The following is an 18152-nucleotide window of genomic DNA, read 5'->3' as shown; positions in this document are numbered from 1 at the left end:
TCCTTTTCTCCTTTTTTCTTTCTCTTCTTTTTCATTTTTCTTCTTTTTTTTTTCTTTTTTTCCTTTTTCTTTTTCTCTTTTTATTTTTTCTTCTTTTTTTCTCTTTTTTCTTTTTCTTCTTTTTCTTTTTTCTTTGTATTTTTCTTTTTCCTTTCTCTTATTTTCATTTTTCTTTCATTTTCCTTTCTTTTTTATTTCTTTTTTTTTTCTGTTTTCTTTTTATCTTTTTTCTTTTTCACTGTTTTTTCTTTTCCTTTTTTTTCCTCTGATTTTTTTTCCCTTTTCCTTTCTTTTATTAATGTATACCAGGAAAATATTTGTTCCTTTTGAAATTAGCCCTGAAGAGAAATCACCGTCATCGTTTGGTTAAGGGATGAAACAGGGCCACCCTCATTTTGTGTAGATGAATTCCACAAAACCCAAATGTCTTCTGCATGGGACATTACACCTGGATCCAGGCAGGCTTTCATCCAAGTTAAAGTGTGGTTAAAGTCACATTGTGTTGTCAAGGGTCAGATCTTTGCAGCTCAAGCTAATCAAAGTTAACTCTTGTCAAAGGCACAGAGACTTAACCCTCGTTCACCACTCTGCTGAATCGTGACCTCACAAAGCAGGTCATGTCTACGGACAAGAGCTGAATCAATTTAAGTAAAATCAGTTATAAAGTGAATGTATTTAGACTTGTGCATGTCTGTGTATAGATATGCTAAAATTATGTCAGTCAGTTGAATGTTGACCCAGGTAAAAAAGGACACATTTTCTTATGTGGCCAGCACCACTCAAACTTTCTCAGTGTTCAGACATTTGTGTTAAAACATCCTGTTAATCCTTCAAAATGTTTAGAAGCCTGAATAGGAGCTCCAGCAGAGAGACTTTGTGCAGTTCAAGTCCCTAGGCTGGAAGAGGTACGGAAAGGAAGGCATATCAAAGAGATCTATATACCAGTGTAATAGAAAGGAAATGAAATACCCAAATTTTAAGTTATTCTGCTATTAAACTAGTAGGTGGAAAATGATGGTGCAAGCACCCTATACAAATCTGGCATTTCCATATCATATGATAAATATTAGGTGATTTTATTGTTGTCCCCTGCAAGTTCACTAAGCTCAGAGAAGGTAAGTGGATCCACAGTTCACACAAGGCTTTTTTTGTTTGTATAAGTTGTCTAGTAACATTGGTTATTGGACCACGACACTTAAGAAACATCCATACCCTTTCTGAAGTTATTTTAGACTTGCTACATTGAACATAATTTGTCTGACTGGAAGGACCTTTCTGACTATAAAACCTTCCAAGCATCACGACATTGTGTAGCTCCCAGGTCAATGCTCATTAAAAGCTAAGCCAATATAAAGGACAAAAGAAAATCAAGAATATGAAGAACACAACCTTCTCCACAGCAGAACAGAACATTTGTGTGCATGTATCATTAATCTACTGCTAATAGCCTGGTATTGAACTGCCAAAATGAGACATCACTCAGCTCCTTTTTGGTGCTGTTCACTGAATTCAGTAAAACACATTTTACTGAAAATCAGTTTTATGCTTAATATCTCACCAACTTATCTGTGCAGTAATACATAGAATGCATAGAATACATAGAATAAACCAGGTTGGAAGAGACCTTCAAGATCATCACGTCCAACCCATCAACCAATCCAACACCACCTAAACAACTAACCCATGGCACCAAGCACCCCATCAAGTCTTCTCCTGAAAACCTCCAATGATGGCGACTCCACCACCTCCCCAGGCAGCCCATTCCAATGGGCAATCACTCTTTCTGTGTAGAACTTTTTCCTAACATCTAGCCTGAACCTCCCCTGGTGCAGCCTGAGACTGTGTCCTCTTGTTCTGGTACTGGCTGCCTGGGAGAAGAGACCAACATCCGTCTGTCTACAACCTCCCTTCAGGTAGTTGTAGAGAGTAATAAGGTCACCCCTCAGTCTCCTCTTCTCCAGGCTAAGCAACCCCAGCTCCCTCAGCCTCTCCTCGTAGGGCTTATGTTCCAAACCCCTCACCAACTTTGTTGCTCTTCTCTGGACTCGTTCCAGCAAGTCAACATCCTTCCTAAACTGAGGGGCCCAGAACTGGACACAGTACTCACAGTAAATAACTGTGTGCAGTGATGTGGCCACACAGGAGCTCCAGGTCTCTCTGGCTTCCCTGGTGATGTACTTGATAAGCATTTGTATCATCTGACATTCCATGAGAGGCTCTGTACCGTGACTTTTCCCTTACACAAAAACTCCTGTCCCATGTTACCCTATTACTATTGCAATCAAGACTTTATGAAATCTCTACTACCAACATCAGCCTATGTCTTTCTGGAGAAGAAATGTATGGCTATAATTTCCAGATCATGGAATATCTGAAAAGAAAGCAAGTATCACGTATCCTCAGGTATGAGATCCATTTCTTCCAGGAAGTCTCCAAGTTTCAAGAGAGAGTTGCAGCAAAATTCCATGTGCTCAGTTGTATCCATTTGGCCAGCTTCTGCATTTTTGATCATCCTTTAAAAAGCTGGCACATTTTATTACATTAGAATTCAATCTAGAAAACCTGAATACATGTTCTTGCTTTGCTGCTCGCTGCTTATTAAGATCATCTACAGGAAACAACATCACAATAGGGCATTGTTTGTGAATGTGAGAAAAAGGTCACAACAGCAGCCTGTACCCAGACCTGCCTTCTTGGCTCCCATTCCCTTTGCTATGAAGAAAGCACATGTTGTGTGTGGTAGCTTTTTCCATTGTGGTCAAAGTCCTTTCTGCCATTTGTTGCAGCTCAGAAGAGAATTAAGGTATAGGAGGAGCACATTCATCCTGAAAACACCGAGTATCTGAAACAATGTTCTCAATGGGATGTGACCAGCTGTGGTGTAAAGAAAATCTCAGACCTGCTACAGGCACAAATTCAAAGGCAATAAGGTAGCCATGTGAAAAATTAAGCCCTTAACAGAAATGTGATTGGATCACCAAATGTTCAGTTCCATAGTCCCTAGCTCTCTCCATCACTGCTCAACCACACAGGCACCAAAATCACCTGTACATGGAAACTTTCATCCCTGGTAACTAATCATCCATTTAGGGATACCAGCACAGCTGTCTACACCATAGCAATGCCCAGTTAGCACTTACATTGCTGCATAAATGGTGTCCTGGACTTTCAAAGCATCCTGGAGAGAAGCCTGAAGACTGTACTTTTTGAGTAGTCTTTGCCTCTTGAAGTGATACTGGGTTCTCAGAAGATGATCCCAAGAGATGAGCCTAGACAACACAGTGCTGGGTAGCAAGGTACCTTGCCATTTGTGTTACAGGGGCTCTCTTTCCAGATAAAATCCTGCACAAGACTGGCATTTAGCTAGAGGGAACCCTTTCTGCTCATCTGCACAGTAGCTTGGGCAGGATGGAAAACAGTTTGGGGTGGGAGCTTGACTCAATCCCTTTTTCTGCCTGAAAGAGTTAAATCCTACTTCTCCCACTTTCCAGTGGCCAAAACAACCAGATACATTGGCTGGTAGAGTACAAGTATTTCTCCTGCCAGCTGGGAGTAGGGGGGAAACACTGGTGATGCTTTTGGATTAAGAACAAAATAGTGTTGTCATCTCCCTCTAAGTGGCTTGAGCCTGACCTCTTCTTTATAGTCCTTCTTTCAGCAAAACAAGTGCTTCAGCATTTTAAGAAGGTACTGAGTAGAATAGATGAGTTCCCTCATCAGTAATCTGCATTACTATTTATGGCCTAATGAACTGCTTGTTATTTTAGGCACCTGGAGCTGGCAGCCCATGGTCTCATGTTCCAATGACAATGTTAACCTTCACTACAACCTGTTCTACTGCCTTCAGCTTTTTCATCCCACAGGGCATATCCTGGCAGGGGCTGTCCTGCAGTGTTGAATCCCTAGATGCCACCTAAAGAAAGACATCATAAACTGAAGAAGAACAGGACTTAAAGGGTCCCATTGATGATTTTTTTTTTTTTTTTAATAAATAAAAGATAAGAAACCCATCTGGCATTAGAGTACAGAGGAGAAAAACACACCATCTGCATAAAGCAGTGATAGAAAGACTGGAAACTGTTGCCTTGCAGTATGAAGACCACCACCAGTAATTTGCCTCTTAAAGAGGCAGACTCAGCCAATGAACCCTTCCTACTAGGCAAAACACCAAAGCAGTTTTTAGACATGAGCTTCACTGCAGCCCTGTATGAATTCCAGCTATGCTGTCAGGCTGACAGCAACACCGAGGAATGAGGATATTGTCTGATCTCAGAGATGTTGTAACAATGCCAAAATCTGCCCTCCATCAGTGCAAGTGGAAACAAATGACTTAATTGGTTCTGGCTTACCCTCACCAGCCCCACTCACTAGTACTTACCACATAAAAGAAACATGAGTCAATGCATCGTACAGGAACCCTGGCTGGTGCTGACTCTGGGATGATGAGAAAGAACTGAGCATCTTTCATTTGACTACACTTGCACTGAAAACCAGTATAATAGGCATTTCAGCAAGCCTTTCTCCTGCTGAGGAGGCAGGGTAGCCAAGGCTTGTATGTGTCAGCATTGCCACACTGTAGTGTCCAAAAGGTGGCAATTAAGGGAAATGCAGCTAGTTCCAGTGGAAACAAAGCCTTTATTAAAACTGGAAGGAGGAATTTTGAGTGTTAATTGGGAAGCATCCCGCTGGTGGCTTTCTAACACCTGAGACTCCTCATTTCCAGCCTTTTTAGCAGTCTATCTGCTGTAAGTTGTGCAAGATTGTTTTTCCCTGGTGGTAATCAATAGCTACCTTCCTTTTCCTAATCTGAAATATATCCAGGATCACCCATTATTAATCTTTTCATGCAATACAATACACACACAGAGAGAGACACATAATATACACATATATTACAGTTTCCAACTACGCACCTCTACAAGTAGATTTTGGTGATATTTTGTCCTAAGTGGGAATGAAGAAGGCCGAATTAGGATTTTCCAGTAAGAAACATTGAGACAGTTTTCTTTCTACGATTATTTTAGTTAGGAAGCTGCAAATGGATTTTAGGGTGAAGTGGTTCAGAATATTAAGAAAATTGTTTTTCATGGTGACTCAGATTGCTTTGTTATAATCCTTTCCTGAATTCTCCCCATATTTGGGTGTTTCAAAGAGGAGGTGGGACACCAAAAATTACCTAATATTCCAGAAACAGTCACTTTAGTGCTCAAACCAGAGTAAGACAACATCCTTCAATGCTGCAACTATTTTTGAAGAGTGCATTAGCTCTCTGGGTCAGAGCTCATCTGCTGAACATGTGCTTCCAGCATAACGCTATTATTTTGCAAGTATCTTTCAAAATCACTGCTTCTCAACACAGAGCCTCCAGATCTGTAACTATGACCTAATTAATCTTCCCCCCCCCGATGACATGGCCTTTCATTTGTCCATACTGAAGATGCTGGTTCCTTGCCTAAAAATAGTTTAATGTTTCTTTGCAAGTCAATGCTAGCAGCACCATACCACGTGGAGCGTAACTCTTCCTGGATACCACCTGAATCATACCTGATGGGTGGTGACAATTCCCAACATACACATGTATTTTGGAGTCTGGCATTTAGGCACAGAATAACCCATTTGATACATAATGGCTTTGTGTAGTGTCAAGTTCTACACAGCAGAACCAAGCCAAACATCTCCTAATGCAGCAAGATAGCTGTATGAAATAATTCCCTCAAACCTGTTTTTCCTCTAACCCATGCTAATTGGAATTATTTTCCATTATTTCTGGCTCAGTCCCTGTGTCATCTGTTTCATATTTTTGCCTGGGACTGATGTCAGACTCACCAGCTAATGATTACCAGTCTACCTAATTTGCTCCTTTTAAAAACTGTTACAACACAGATTAATAATAATTTATTTAAAAGCATGCAGTTGTCTCATAAGGGAGACTGAGGGGGTACATTGTGTGCCCTCCCTGGTTACCCTCAGAAGAAGAATGATTCTGAGCCCACAAACAGAAGGGCAGAAAAATCTGCCAGCCTCATCTCTGGACTACAAAACAAATGGCAGCTCTGTGCCTTTCTGTAGCCAGCTGTCTGCAGCTTGCTCTTAGTGTTTTGCCTTGCCACTACTATATACTCACACATCTTGCAACAGGCTGGGACCTCTCTTCCTCTCTACCCTCCTTGCATCCCTCCTACCTATATAGGTCCAGTTAGACCAGCCTTTAATCTCCAATAGTGTCCCTAAGCACTGTAGAGTTTCCACAGGCTGTGTGCTGTGGCTGAATACCACCCATTTCTGATTCACAGAGGTCAGTCCTCTGTGTGCCCAAGAGTGTGTTGTTTTGCCTGGGAAAGACTTTTGCTCCCATGTGTTTGCAATGCCTCCTGACCTGCACTAAGAATGTGACGCAGCCATCCCAAAACATTATGAAAAGACAGCTTGTTCTATAAATGAACACCTAACAGAATTCAATTTCATGCAGTGTTCACTGAAATGGGAGGATAAAGTCTAGAGCAATGCTGAAGAGTTGATCTGCTTTTTAAGGATGGTAAAAAGCTTGGGCTAGTCATCCTTGACACAGCAAAATCTGAAATAACTTAGGGACCACTTCTCAACTATGAGAAGTCCTTCTCTACCAGTTGTAAAGAAACTCCAGTTTCTGACAGTGTGACCAGGGAGCTGGCTAGGAGGGAAATCTTGAAGCTCATCAAAGCTTCCTTTGCTTTTTCTCTCTGCTGAGATGCAGCCCAGACAGATACAGGTAAGTGTGGTCCTACCGTTTTGTTTCTGCGTTTCTAGAAACCAAACTGCTGTTAAGATTTCATCCACTCCTCTTTCTAAGGATGAGCCATGGTGAAAGCCATCCAAACCAGCAATGCAGATGCTGTTTTACCAGTGCTGAAACAAAACTCAGAAGACTCAGGCAAGCAGTGGATCTGAGCACAGCAACCTACTGTCATGGCTTCAGTTGCAGAACTGGAGCTCTGGTGCACAGTGTGTAGCACAACCAGGGGCAAGCACAGAAAATAAGTACTCCAAATTCCTCAGCAAAGCCACAAGAAAGCTTTACAGTTACCAAGCTACGAGTATTGTCAAAACACTTGTTTTCCTTTTTCATTCTGCCCATAATGCACTGAGACTGTGAAAATGAGCAGAAGTAAATGAAATGTAAAAAACAACAAGAGAGAGAGAGAGAAGAAACTGCAGTGATACAGGTTCATGCTGAGTGTGCAGACCAGTGTGAGACTGTGAAAGTAAATGGTAATACAGGAGTTATCATGACAATCCAACACAGTAGCAAGCAATAGAGGCTTTTCTGTGTGAAGTGCCACTTTTGCATCCTATGAGCACTTAAGTGCCTGTTGATAAGCTGTAAAAAGGCAAAGTGTAATAAGGCAAAGTGTGGTGTGGCAGAAGCAGGGAAAAGGAGAGGTCACACAGCTTTATCTGCAATGTGTTGAGAAGTTTATTTGTGTTGCTTTTGCAGGCAAGCACGTATCAGCTGTCTTTCATGATAGTGTCAACCCTCTTCTCCATTAGCAGTCTGGTCTACTACTTGAGGTAGCACTTATTGATCTGGGGAAAGAGCTTAAAGGCAGAGTGGAGGATAATCATAGAATGCATCAAGTTGGAAGAAATCCTCAAAGGTCATCTTGTCCAACCCCTGATCACAGACAAAGAGGCATTGGTGCCATAAAAGGGTAGTTACATGCTGATCATAGAAATGATGCTAACATCAGCCTTCACCTTATTTTACCCCAAGGGTAGTCCTCTGAAACAGCTGCAGATCCTATCTGCATCTGGAAGAGATGCACAAACTTTACCACTTGGAAGCTATATGCTCCATGAGATGAAAAAAATGCAAATTTGCTCTCAAGATTGCAAGAAGTGATGAGGGACTTTCTCTTAGGGGAATTTTAACCTCAGCCAGTCCTGAATTAGCAAGCCACTACCTCAGGTAGACAACAGTTAACAGTGAGTTTCACTGCCACAATGGGCAGTGGGAGACTTGACACACGCAGCATTATTAATGCAGCAGAAAAACTCTTCTCTCGGAAAAGTGCTCTTAAACAGCAGCCATACAAACTTCCCACTTACCCAAGTGGCATAGCATTAGCTTTTTCACCTGGAGTGTAGAAGAAAGATTGAGGCAGGCTACCACCTGAGAGCAGAAGGAGACTGTCCTTACTGCTCCCTGGTAGAAGGGAACATTTCTAGGTGGAAAGATGGAAATAACACTGGCTATTTTTCCTCCTTCAGCATTTCAAAACAAGACTCTAAATGGTGCTGAGCAGTACATCTACCTTGCCAATATTATGCCTTCCCACTCTATTTAACAGAGAAGTTTCCTGAATTACAGTACTAAAGAATATACACAACACTTACAGAACTTGAGAGTTTGCTAGCAAAACAGAAAGCTTGTGTGAAAATGAAGAGCTATGTGTACAGCTACTCCATCTCCTTTAGTATTCATGTTGAAAAATCACCACCCAGCGCTAAAACAATGAACATCAATAGATGTTATGTTATTTTGAACTGGAGGACAATAAAATCATATAATGATCATTACCTTCAGATCCTGCTGACAAAAGTAAAATGTTCATCCTGAGGGACTTCAAACTCTTGCTCATGTCTTCATCACAGTTAATTTGGCCCCAAAACTTCCCCCTTGTAACCACCTAGACAATATATCTAACCTTGGAAATTGCCAACATGCCCTCACTTGGCATTGTGTAACCTTCTTCTGCTTCTAAATAAGAGAGGTAGCTCATCAGCATGGATGGCACCTCCAAAACCACAGCCACAGTTGGGCTCTGAAGCATTTGCATCAGTTAACATCACAGTGTCCCAGGATAGATGCCATGCAGATTTAAGACACTTTATCACATCTAACTTACGCCAGCTAACCATTCTGACTGCAGCCACCAGTACTGATGTGACTATGCTGTTTACTGGTTGAGACTAAGGTCTGCTGGGCCAAAGGCTCTGTACCATACTCAGAGCTAGTTCTCTTGCACAACACTGATTACATGGATGTGGCCTTTGTGGAGTGCTGAAGGAGAAACCAAAAAACCCCATTGCTGAGTTTTGTAGGAAAAGTGGGAAAGGTGAACTCTATCCTTGCTTCCCATTCCCATTTTTAACCCTGACACTATCATTGCTCCTAAATTCCATGGTGCTCTATGCCTCTTGAAGACTCGTGTGCCAAAGTAAACAGCCACTTCAGTCTCTTGCAGGAATCACTCAAAGCCTTAAGCAGTTTTGTAGGAAATACATGCTTATGCCTTACCGAACCATATAATATATCACAATCACCATGCTGAGTGATACAAACTAAGGAGTTTAAAAGTCACATTTGGCAACCTGCCCTTACTGTGCTCTAATTATTTCCCAACTTAAGGGCAGCATGTTTGCCCCAATTTTAAGTTGCCTGGCATGTATAAGTTTGTGTCACAGAACTAATGCTGAACTGTTTTCAGATTCTTTACTGAAAACTGCTGATTGTGTATTGCCTGACAATGCAGAATGTCTCCATTAGAATACTGACTTACTGTAAGTACAGTAGTATTAAGGCTGAGTATTCTGGGTATTAGAAATGCCTGGAAAAAAATCCATTGAAAAGTGTTACATGAGGTGTCATAATTTGTCATTTTAATATCTTTGTCGTTTGCATTTCTTTTTTAAATGCCAAGAGCCATTAAACCTTATGCCACTACTAGAAGCTGCCAAACTTCACTTGAAATTAAAACAGAGTAATGTGTCATATTAGCTATTTTAATAATATTAAACAACAAAAACAGAAACAGAAAAAAAAAATATGAGAAAGGAGGCTTATATAAGAACCACAGCTACGAACAAAGCAGCTAAAATACATAGGCTGTTTCTGTCACACACAGACACATGAACTCCATAGGTTTCCTACATTAGCAAACCCTTTCCTCTGACAGTAAGGCGGTAGCAAAGCAATGCTAGAGTATGGTCTAAATGTCAAGAAGCAGCTCCCAGCAACATGCATTTTCTGCTGGCTTAAGTTTGGAACACAAGCCCTATGAGGAGAGGCTGAGGGAGCTGGGGTTGCTTAGCCTGGAGAAGAGGAGACTCAGGGGTGACCTTATTGCTCTCTACAACTACCTGAAGGGAGGTTGTAGACAGGCAGAGGTTGGTCTCTTCTCCCAGGCAGCCAGCACCAGAATAAGAGGACACAGTCTCAAGCTGCGCCAGGGGAGGTTTAGGCTGGATGTTAGGAAGAAGTTTTATACAGAGAGAATGACTGCCCATTGGAATGGGCTGCCTGGGGAGGTGGTGGAGTCACCATCATTGGGGGTGTTCAGGAGGAGACTTGATGGGGTGCTTGGTGCTATAGTTTAGTTGTTTAGGTGGGTTGGATTAGTTGATAGGTTGGACGCGATGATCTTGAAGGTCTCTTCCAACCTATTCTATTCTATTCTATTCTCAGTTTATCTCCCCACATGGTTTCCATGCAAGCCTCCATAATGAAATACCCCTTGCTTTTTGGACCAAGGCAAGTCCCAGTGAGAAAGACAGAAGGGGATTGTGAGTCAGCAGGAGCTGGAACTAGGATGAATTGATCACAACTTTGTTTCCCATGGAAATACCAGCTGCTGTCATATTTGTGTTTGAGTTAATTTGTGCAAGGCTTCTATTAGTAATGGTGAAGCCATGGAGGAAAAGATTGCTTCTGGGATTGTCTCCCATTGTGTCTACTTCTCTACCAGAGACAGAAATATTTTGTTGCTCCTCAGAAATACATCTGAAGGGATTTTAGCATACAGTAAGTTGGGCAATAAGTAATCACAGTAATTTTTGATAGTTATCTTAAAGGAAGGGTGGTACCAAGCAATTCAGGCAAATATTTGGCCTTGGCTAGTTTAGCCTCTCCTTTTGTTTTATTTGAAAATTGGATGTAATTCTGCACTCAAGTCCATTATTTGAGCCATATGTTCCCAGCAACTCAATACTGCATTCCTGTGAAGTCTGGGTTGAGTTTATCTCCTCAGGGAGCAAAGTAGCCATCCGTAAACATCATCCCTACTTCTATTGCTTGTGAGAAGTCCTACTGCTGATACCACTGCCCCCACAAGGTGCTTGGAGAGGATGCTTTTTTACTGGTATCAGTACAAATCACATTAGCTTCCATCTCCCAGTGTCTGCAGGGGGTGTGGGGGGGAAATAAAAATGCAGTTTTATTGAAATGAATATGGCTACTTCTTTATTCGGGCATCTCCAGCAGCAAATCCCCTCTAGTGCTGAGCTGCACTCACAGCCAAATGCACATGGCTCCTTGGGTGTGGGAGAACGAACCCAGGTGACAAATCCTCTGACACTGCCTCTCCACAGGGCACCATTTGAAGATGCCTGCTTTGGCCCTGGAGCTCCCATGCTCCAGAAGGAGCAATTAGAGAACAGCTCAGCTGCTTTATTTAGGATGTACTTCTGTCTGCTGGAAGAAGACTGCCAGGTATTCTTGCAGTCCCAAGCTACTTAAGTTTTCCAATTATACTTTAGGAACAAGTCTTATACACTTTTTAGGTGAAAATATAAAAAAATGTTTGAACAGTGAGATGGGTGTGGGGGTGTGGGAAGTTTTTGTAACATTTCATGGAGTCTACTTTTAGTGCCCACAGCAATACCCCTGCAAGTCACCCCACAATTAAGCAGCAAAACACTCACAGCTAGAGACAATGAATGATGATTAAGCAGCAGCAGACTAGATCCTTATTACCAGCCACCTGCTATTTGGTCATAGGATCTTGCCTTTTCCCTAGCAGATCAGTTCCAGCCCCCTCAGTTTGAGGTGTTTGAAGCCCCCAGAGAGCAGGCTGCTTTTCTCAGAGTGCTTTGTGCCAGGGCCTCTCTTGATACAACCGTTCCTGCACCAGACTGCTCCCTCATGCTGTCAAAATGGATAGCTCCTCCAACTATGGTCTAGTCCTTGATAAAAGTGTGTGGGGAAGCAATAACTGTCAAATTTGGGCTTCTGCTTCCATACACAACACTTGCTGCTCCTTCATCATTGGTGGCAGTGATGACTTAGCACCCAGAATAAGGGTCAAATACACAACGAGTACAATGTAAATATAAGGCACAAATTCAGCACCTGATGGTCTGATGCTTGCTAGCTTTTTCAGAAAACAGAACCAAAACTTATTAGAAAATAAAATGTGTATTATGCTATCACTCCAAACAGACAGAGTTCACAGCACTGCTTTGTAAGAAGAGTTGCTTAAAGTATCATGAGAGTGTGTCAGCACAGTGCAGCCACAGCTTGAACCATCACTGCATTAGAAAATGCATCATTGTTTTAGTCCTACATGATATTTTGCTACTTCTGGTGCAAGGTCCTATAGAATTATTCCAGACTACATGCTTACAGACTTGAAAATAATATTGGAAGCAGCAACATCACAAGGAAATTTAATCCTCATAGAAGTATTTTCCAAGATCATGGCCTTATAAGCACACTGTTCCAGCTTCTGGGTAAAGAGGCATAAGCCATGATTACCATTCTAAAATTACAACAAGAAAAAATTCAACATTCTAACAGTAACCTATGACATGCTATAGCATCTGGCTCAACTGAGGCCATGACTGCAAATAGGAGACACAAAGCTACATACTATAGTATAAAAGAGTTGATTAGTGCTTTGTGTTTTACTGCCTATGTGGAAATCCCATTGTCATATATAGAACGTGACATACGAACCAACTAAAAGTCAATGTGGCATCACTGACAGCCAGATTTTGCAAGGACCATGACTAAACTTATACATAAAAGTAGGATGGAGAGAAAGGAGATACTGTTCTTTCCAAAAGTACCTTCACACTGTTGGGGAGAACATGGGCAAAGTATCACCAAAGATCAAAACAGAGTTACCAGCAGGATGCAATTGATTTTGATGCTGGAGTTTGGATTAGTCATTGTGTCCCAAGAGCTGACAGTCCTGGTGTTACAGTGCCATTGTCTCCATTTCAAGTGGTATTGTTTCAATAGGTTTCCAAATTGATGAGGACAACTGAGCCCATATTGAGCTTAGATGGCCAAAGAATTTCACAGCCCTTTAAGGGCAACAAGTGAACCTTACACCACACTGATAGATTGGTATGTAGCCTAACTCTTCACACATATCAGCTGAGCCACATTACAGGTTTTTGAGCACTTGTGAGTTGATGAGAAAACCAGGATCAAGCCCACTTCCCAGCTTGCTTTTCTAAATATGTGAATATATTTCTCCCCTACATTTAAAAAACAAATGCACCCAGTTTGCCTTGAATTCAGGTAAGAGACTACAAATGTCAAATCCTTAACCAGCATTCAATCCCAGCACTCTTATATTTAAAGGATGCTAAGTAAGTCCTATGGACTTACTGAAAGGCAATGACAGTTATGAAGACATGACCAGTTACTTAAAAAGCGAGGGAATTACCATTAACAGATAACTTTCTGTGTCTTTTACCCTTCCTGTGACAGGTGATACCATGCAGAAGAAATCAAAAATTGACACTTGTTATTCTTCCTGCCCCATGACATTTCAAGCCTCAAATTAAATAATTTTGCTTCAGTGGAAAGCTCTAAGTTCCACTACTGGACAAATATGAAGTTGTGCTACTTGAATACTCCTCAGAAATAGGATATTCAATATACAAGACACCCAGCCCCTTTAAACCAAACTATTTATTGGAAGGCATAACCTGCTGTCACAGCTATAAAGCCTACATAATTCAGGATAACAATTAACTACAGCTAGCTCGTTACTGCTGAAATTATATTCCAAGTGCAAAGAAGTCATATAAATCCCCAAGAAACATGAAATAGGTCCTCCCATAGTATAGTATGCACAACTCACCACCTCACTATGGTGCCATTCACCCTGATGAGATCCTTCCCACACACACACTTTTGGCACCTTGTGTGGGCATGCTCCTTGAGTATGAATGCATTTGTGAGAGCTATCCACTTTAAGGTGAGATGCATGTCTGCATGGCTGACTAGGAGTTTGCAGGAAGGGATGATGCTAATCTCACTCCTTCTTATGTGAAATCCCCTCTAAAAAGCACCACTTGGGAACATGCCTGTTTATACAGCTTCTCTCTTCCTGCTACTGCAAGTTTCTTGTTACTTTCATATTTTCTTTTTCCCCCCATGAGTTATTTCCAGCTCTTCCTTGGTTCTTTAAAACAAGTTTTATTATGTCATTTCTGTCACCAGGCTTGATGTGTCTGGCTCAAAGCAGACCTGTGCAGCAAAGCCAGAGCCCAGAATATGTGATGGAGGGCTGCTGACTGTCCTGCCTTGTCCATAGTTACAGACAGCCTTGTGGCTGAATACCTGCAGCCAGTCCATTACAAGCAGCTGATGCCAAAATAGGCAAAAAAATTACAACTAGAGCTGTCCTGATGTGCCATACACAAATGGATGAATATTTTATTGTTATTCCAGGAAAGGCTTTTAAAAGAACACACGAGACAATGATTATGTAGAGCTGTCTCGGTACACAGATTAAAAATAAGCAATCTAACATTTAAAGGAAAGAACTATTGAAATTAAAATATTGTTCCTTAAAGCACAGGCTGAAACAGCTAAAAGGTGCGCACAGGTGACCTATTAGCAACACTGAGCTTTTTAAATAACAGTTTGGGCCATAGAATTGTTTCGATGATGGCACAGAAGAAGAGCGATGAATTACAGAGATGTTTCTGTTATGGAGAGCAGAAGATGGGAGTTTTCTCCAACAATTATCCATGGTCTGACTTTGAAAGTCTCTTTGAAAGCATGATGAATTTAATAACAAAGGCCTGCTTCACTGACAGTGATAACCAACTTGTTATTTCTAACACTCAGCGGCTGAAACCTTCAGATGTGCTAATATTCTGCAGCTCTGTATTGCCAGAATTAGCATCTCTCGAGGAAGAATTCAGGCAGGTATCCAGTTTGTATACATCACCGTGTTTACATTTCAATTGGCAAGCTGCAAAAGAACAAATTAATTAGGCAGCTAGTTTTATGGTTGCAAATTTCCTGCTCCTGTCTCCTTGATCTTCTAAGTGCCCAGATTACACTGCCAGGGTTTTCAAAGGTGTGCTTGCATGCCTGTAGCAGTCAGAGGGCACAGAGTAGATCTAGAGAGATGTTCAGATGCACAGTACCCGTGCTGGCACCCGACTCCATTTGGTTGCAATTAGGGATTAAGAGCCCTAAAAATATCTCTGCAGATCCAGCTGTGTTTACCTAGCTCCCTGTAGGGTCTGTGGAAATGGAAGTGTTCTCTACAGTGCTCAAAGCATGGAAGTGGCTGTACTATTGGTAGAGCTGCCTGGAGAAGGAAGCGTGCCCACACTACAAATGGGACTGAAGCTTGCTGGAGGTTTGGACCAGCCTGACTCAGGCAACAAGAAACTCACTGGTAACCACAGTAGAAGCTGCAACATGGCCATGCTTTCTGTTGAGATGTCCTCACTAAAGCTTAATTCCATCTGTTGCTGGGTTGGTTTCAGGGTATTTCTACAGCTAGCTTTTAATTCTCCTTCTAAAAGAATTATTGTATCTAATTTCAACTGGTTTCTAAAAAGTACTGAGTATGAGCCACTGTTTCAGCATGAAAAAAAATTAATTCTGGAGTTATTCAGCAAACATGTTATAAGAAGCTTTGAAAGTAGTTGGAAAAGTTGTGCAGAGAGCAAAGCCTTACTTATTTTCACCTCCACATTTTTTTTATCTTTCAGACACTAGCTTTCCTCTTCACCCCTCCAAAACTGGCTTTTAAAATAAATGTGACTCATTCCAGAACAGATTCTTATGCCTGGATTAGTGATAGCTCTGTCAAGACTTCAACAGTATTAGTTGTTCAGGCTGAGGAGTGTAAAAACCTAGAGGAATTAGCACTGCCTGCCAGGGTATCTCACGGCCACAGGCTACCATACCAGAGAACAGGAATTCTTCCCCTCTGACCAGAAAATTCTGCCTCATCATGGAATATTAAACACAAGTCATCATATTTTATTATGTTAAGGTTTCTTAAAAGCTAGCCAAAATATTGAGTGCAAAGAGTATTCCTATTCAGGTTTATTTCACAAAGTCAATTTTTAAGTTCATGGGTACCAGAAATGTAATTTTTCCATTATGCTAATGTTCTCATTTCTGGAAAAAAACTTGTTTATTACTATTATTTGTCATCTTGTACTTTACAGACATAAAAGCAGCAGGACCCTTTAATCTGTACATTGCAGAAGTCGATAGCAATACACTTGAGATGAGATTGACCTGGACAGCTTAGCAGACATAAGCAAGAGTCTTGCTATTATTAAAACAAAACAACCCACTTACAAGAACCCACAACATTTTATATATATATATATATATATATATATATATATATATATATATAGGATCATCACTGAAATCTACTGCAGAATATTTTTTTTCACACACTCTAGAGGTGATCAGCACTTTTAAGGTCAACATTAGACAAATCTGATGATTGGAGCAGGTTTCAAAGGGCACTGAGTCTACTGCAGATTCTGTGTCCTAATATGTATTGTACTAATACCGATAGATCAGTAAGACATTGACATTTTCAAGTTTTATAGCAGTCAAAGCAATGTGCAAAATATCCAGCCCAAAGAGCTCTCTTCTTGCTCTGCTTAATGCTACAAAGTAATGCAAATAGGAAATGCAAATAATGAACTGGCGCAATGTAGGTATTGTGTGTGCCTCCTTAGAAACCACAAAGTGCATTCTTTGTCATGAAAATGCATGATCTAAACTTGGAACATCAAACAAAACAACAAAAAGTGCAAATATATTCAATGTTTTGTGTACTAAATACAAAACAGAGCAAGACATTAAAAGGAGACTACAGAGACAGCTTTAAACAAGACACACGAGAGAGATGCATTGCCTACTTTATTCGTTACCCATCCACATTCTATTGCAATCCATGAGTGATATTTCCAACTGAATTATATGCATGTATACTGTGTCAGTATGTCCTGCCACATTTCCTGCATACAGCTTCTGAAATAACACTGCAAACCTTAAAAAGGCAGATCCCATGTTACAGTTTTAGGTTCACGTTTTCAGGAAATACAGACTTAAACCAGAAAAAAAGGCAGACTATGAAAGAGTTAACAACTTCAGTATGTCACATTTTACACATAGAAATTTGCTCTAATAGAGGACACCAAAAAGGAAGAAGCCACAAAGGCTAAAGAAACACATCTCCCACAGCAAGTGAGACAGGATAGAAACGAATCCCATAGCTCCACTAAGGCTGAAGATCTGTTTTATTTCACTTACCAGCATTATCCATTTTCCCCTCTCGGTATTCAAAAATGCACAGTTCTCCCGAAAAGCAGCCGGCACGCTCTCACTCTCACTAATGAAGCTGGCTGCCCTTCTCCCGGTTATTAGACCTTGCTGGCAGTCAGAGCATACTTCATGCACTGACTGCAGCAGACATCACCAGGAAATTTATATCTCCAAGGATGACAAACAGCCATTAGCTCCATTATAGGCTGATTAGGATTGTGCGAGCCTATCAAGTAGATACTTAAATCCCCCAGGGTTTTACCTCTTCAGGGAGAAAACAAAAGAACTCCAAGCCTATAATATTGAATATACGTTTCTGAAAAGCAAAAATAACTGTAATGAGGATGGGTTTAATGGGTAGGAAAGCAAAACTTTCAATAAAATTTGGAAAAGAGCAAAGGGTTGTGATTTATCAGTGACGTAACAGCAAAAGTTTTAATGAGGAAAAAAAAAAGGGAGGGATCTCTGTTTGAGAAAGTGTTATGTTAGATCACAATCTGCAGCTATTATTTTAGCTGTGCTTTAAATCCTACAAGTCCTGCACCTGATGTTCCCTATGGTTTGTGAAAAACACAGCAGATGTGCTTGTCTGCAAATGCATGTCCATATATTAATTGCCTGGCAACATTAATTATTAGAACATTCATAGCTGAATGTAAGGAAAGGGTGAAAAGTAACTATAGGGCTTTACTTCCCTTCAGGTCAAAGTGAAAACACAGGGGATGGTGGAGGGAATAGACTGGACAAAATCTAAATGACACATGTTGAGGTGAACAAGCACTCCAAATTTTCCATACCACTTATGCTGCTGATGTACAGGCTTTTCCCCCGTAGAAGT

At 41.0% G+C, this 18152-nt stretch overlaps 1 protein-coding gene across 2 annotated transcripts in view; it reads right to left on the bottom strand.

The window, feature by feature from the left end:
• The window catches only part of PHACTR2 (phosphatase and actin regulator 2), a 147260-nt gene that overhangs the window by 96613 nt on the left and 32495 nt on the right, over nucleotides 1-18152 (bottom strand). Inside the window, exon 1 of one of the 2 annotated variants that reach the window (XM_054162674.1) lies at nucleotides 17303-17513. The exons of the other annotated variant lie outside the window; for it this stretch is intronic. Coding sequence (XP_054018649.1) covers nucleotides 17303-17315 — 13 coding nt within the window. The 5' untranslated portion in view covers nucleotides 17316-17513. Of the gene's footprint in view, nucleotides 1-17302; nucleotides 17514-18152 lie in introns of those variants that run through there. 2 annotated transcript variants of the gene reach the window in all.

The sequence above is a fragment of the Dryobates pubescens genome, chromosome 6, assembly GCF_014839835.1.
Source record: "Dryobates pubescens isolate bDryPub1 chromosome 6, bDryPub1.pri, whole genome shotgun sequence".
Taxonomy (NCBI): domain Eukaryota; kingdom Metazoa; phylum Chordata; class Aves; order Piciformes; family Picidae; genus Dryobates; species Dryobates pubescens.
Note: the sequence above shows the minus strand (reverse complement) of the source record. Positions and strands in the feature narration are given on the sequence as shown.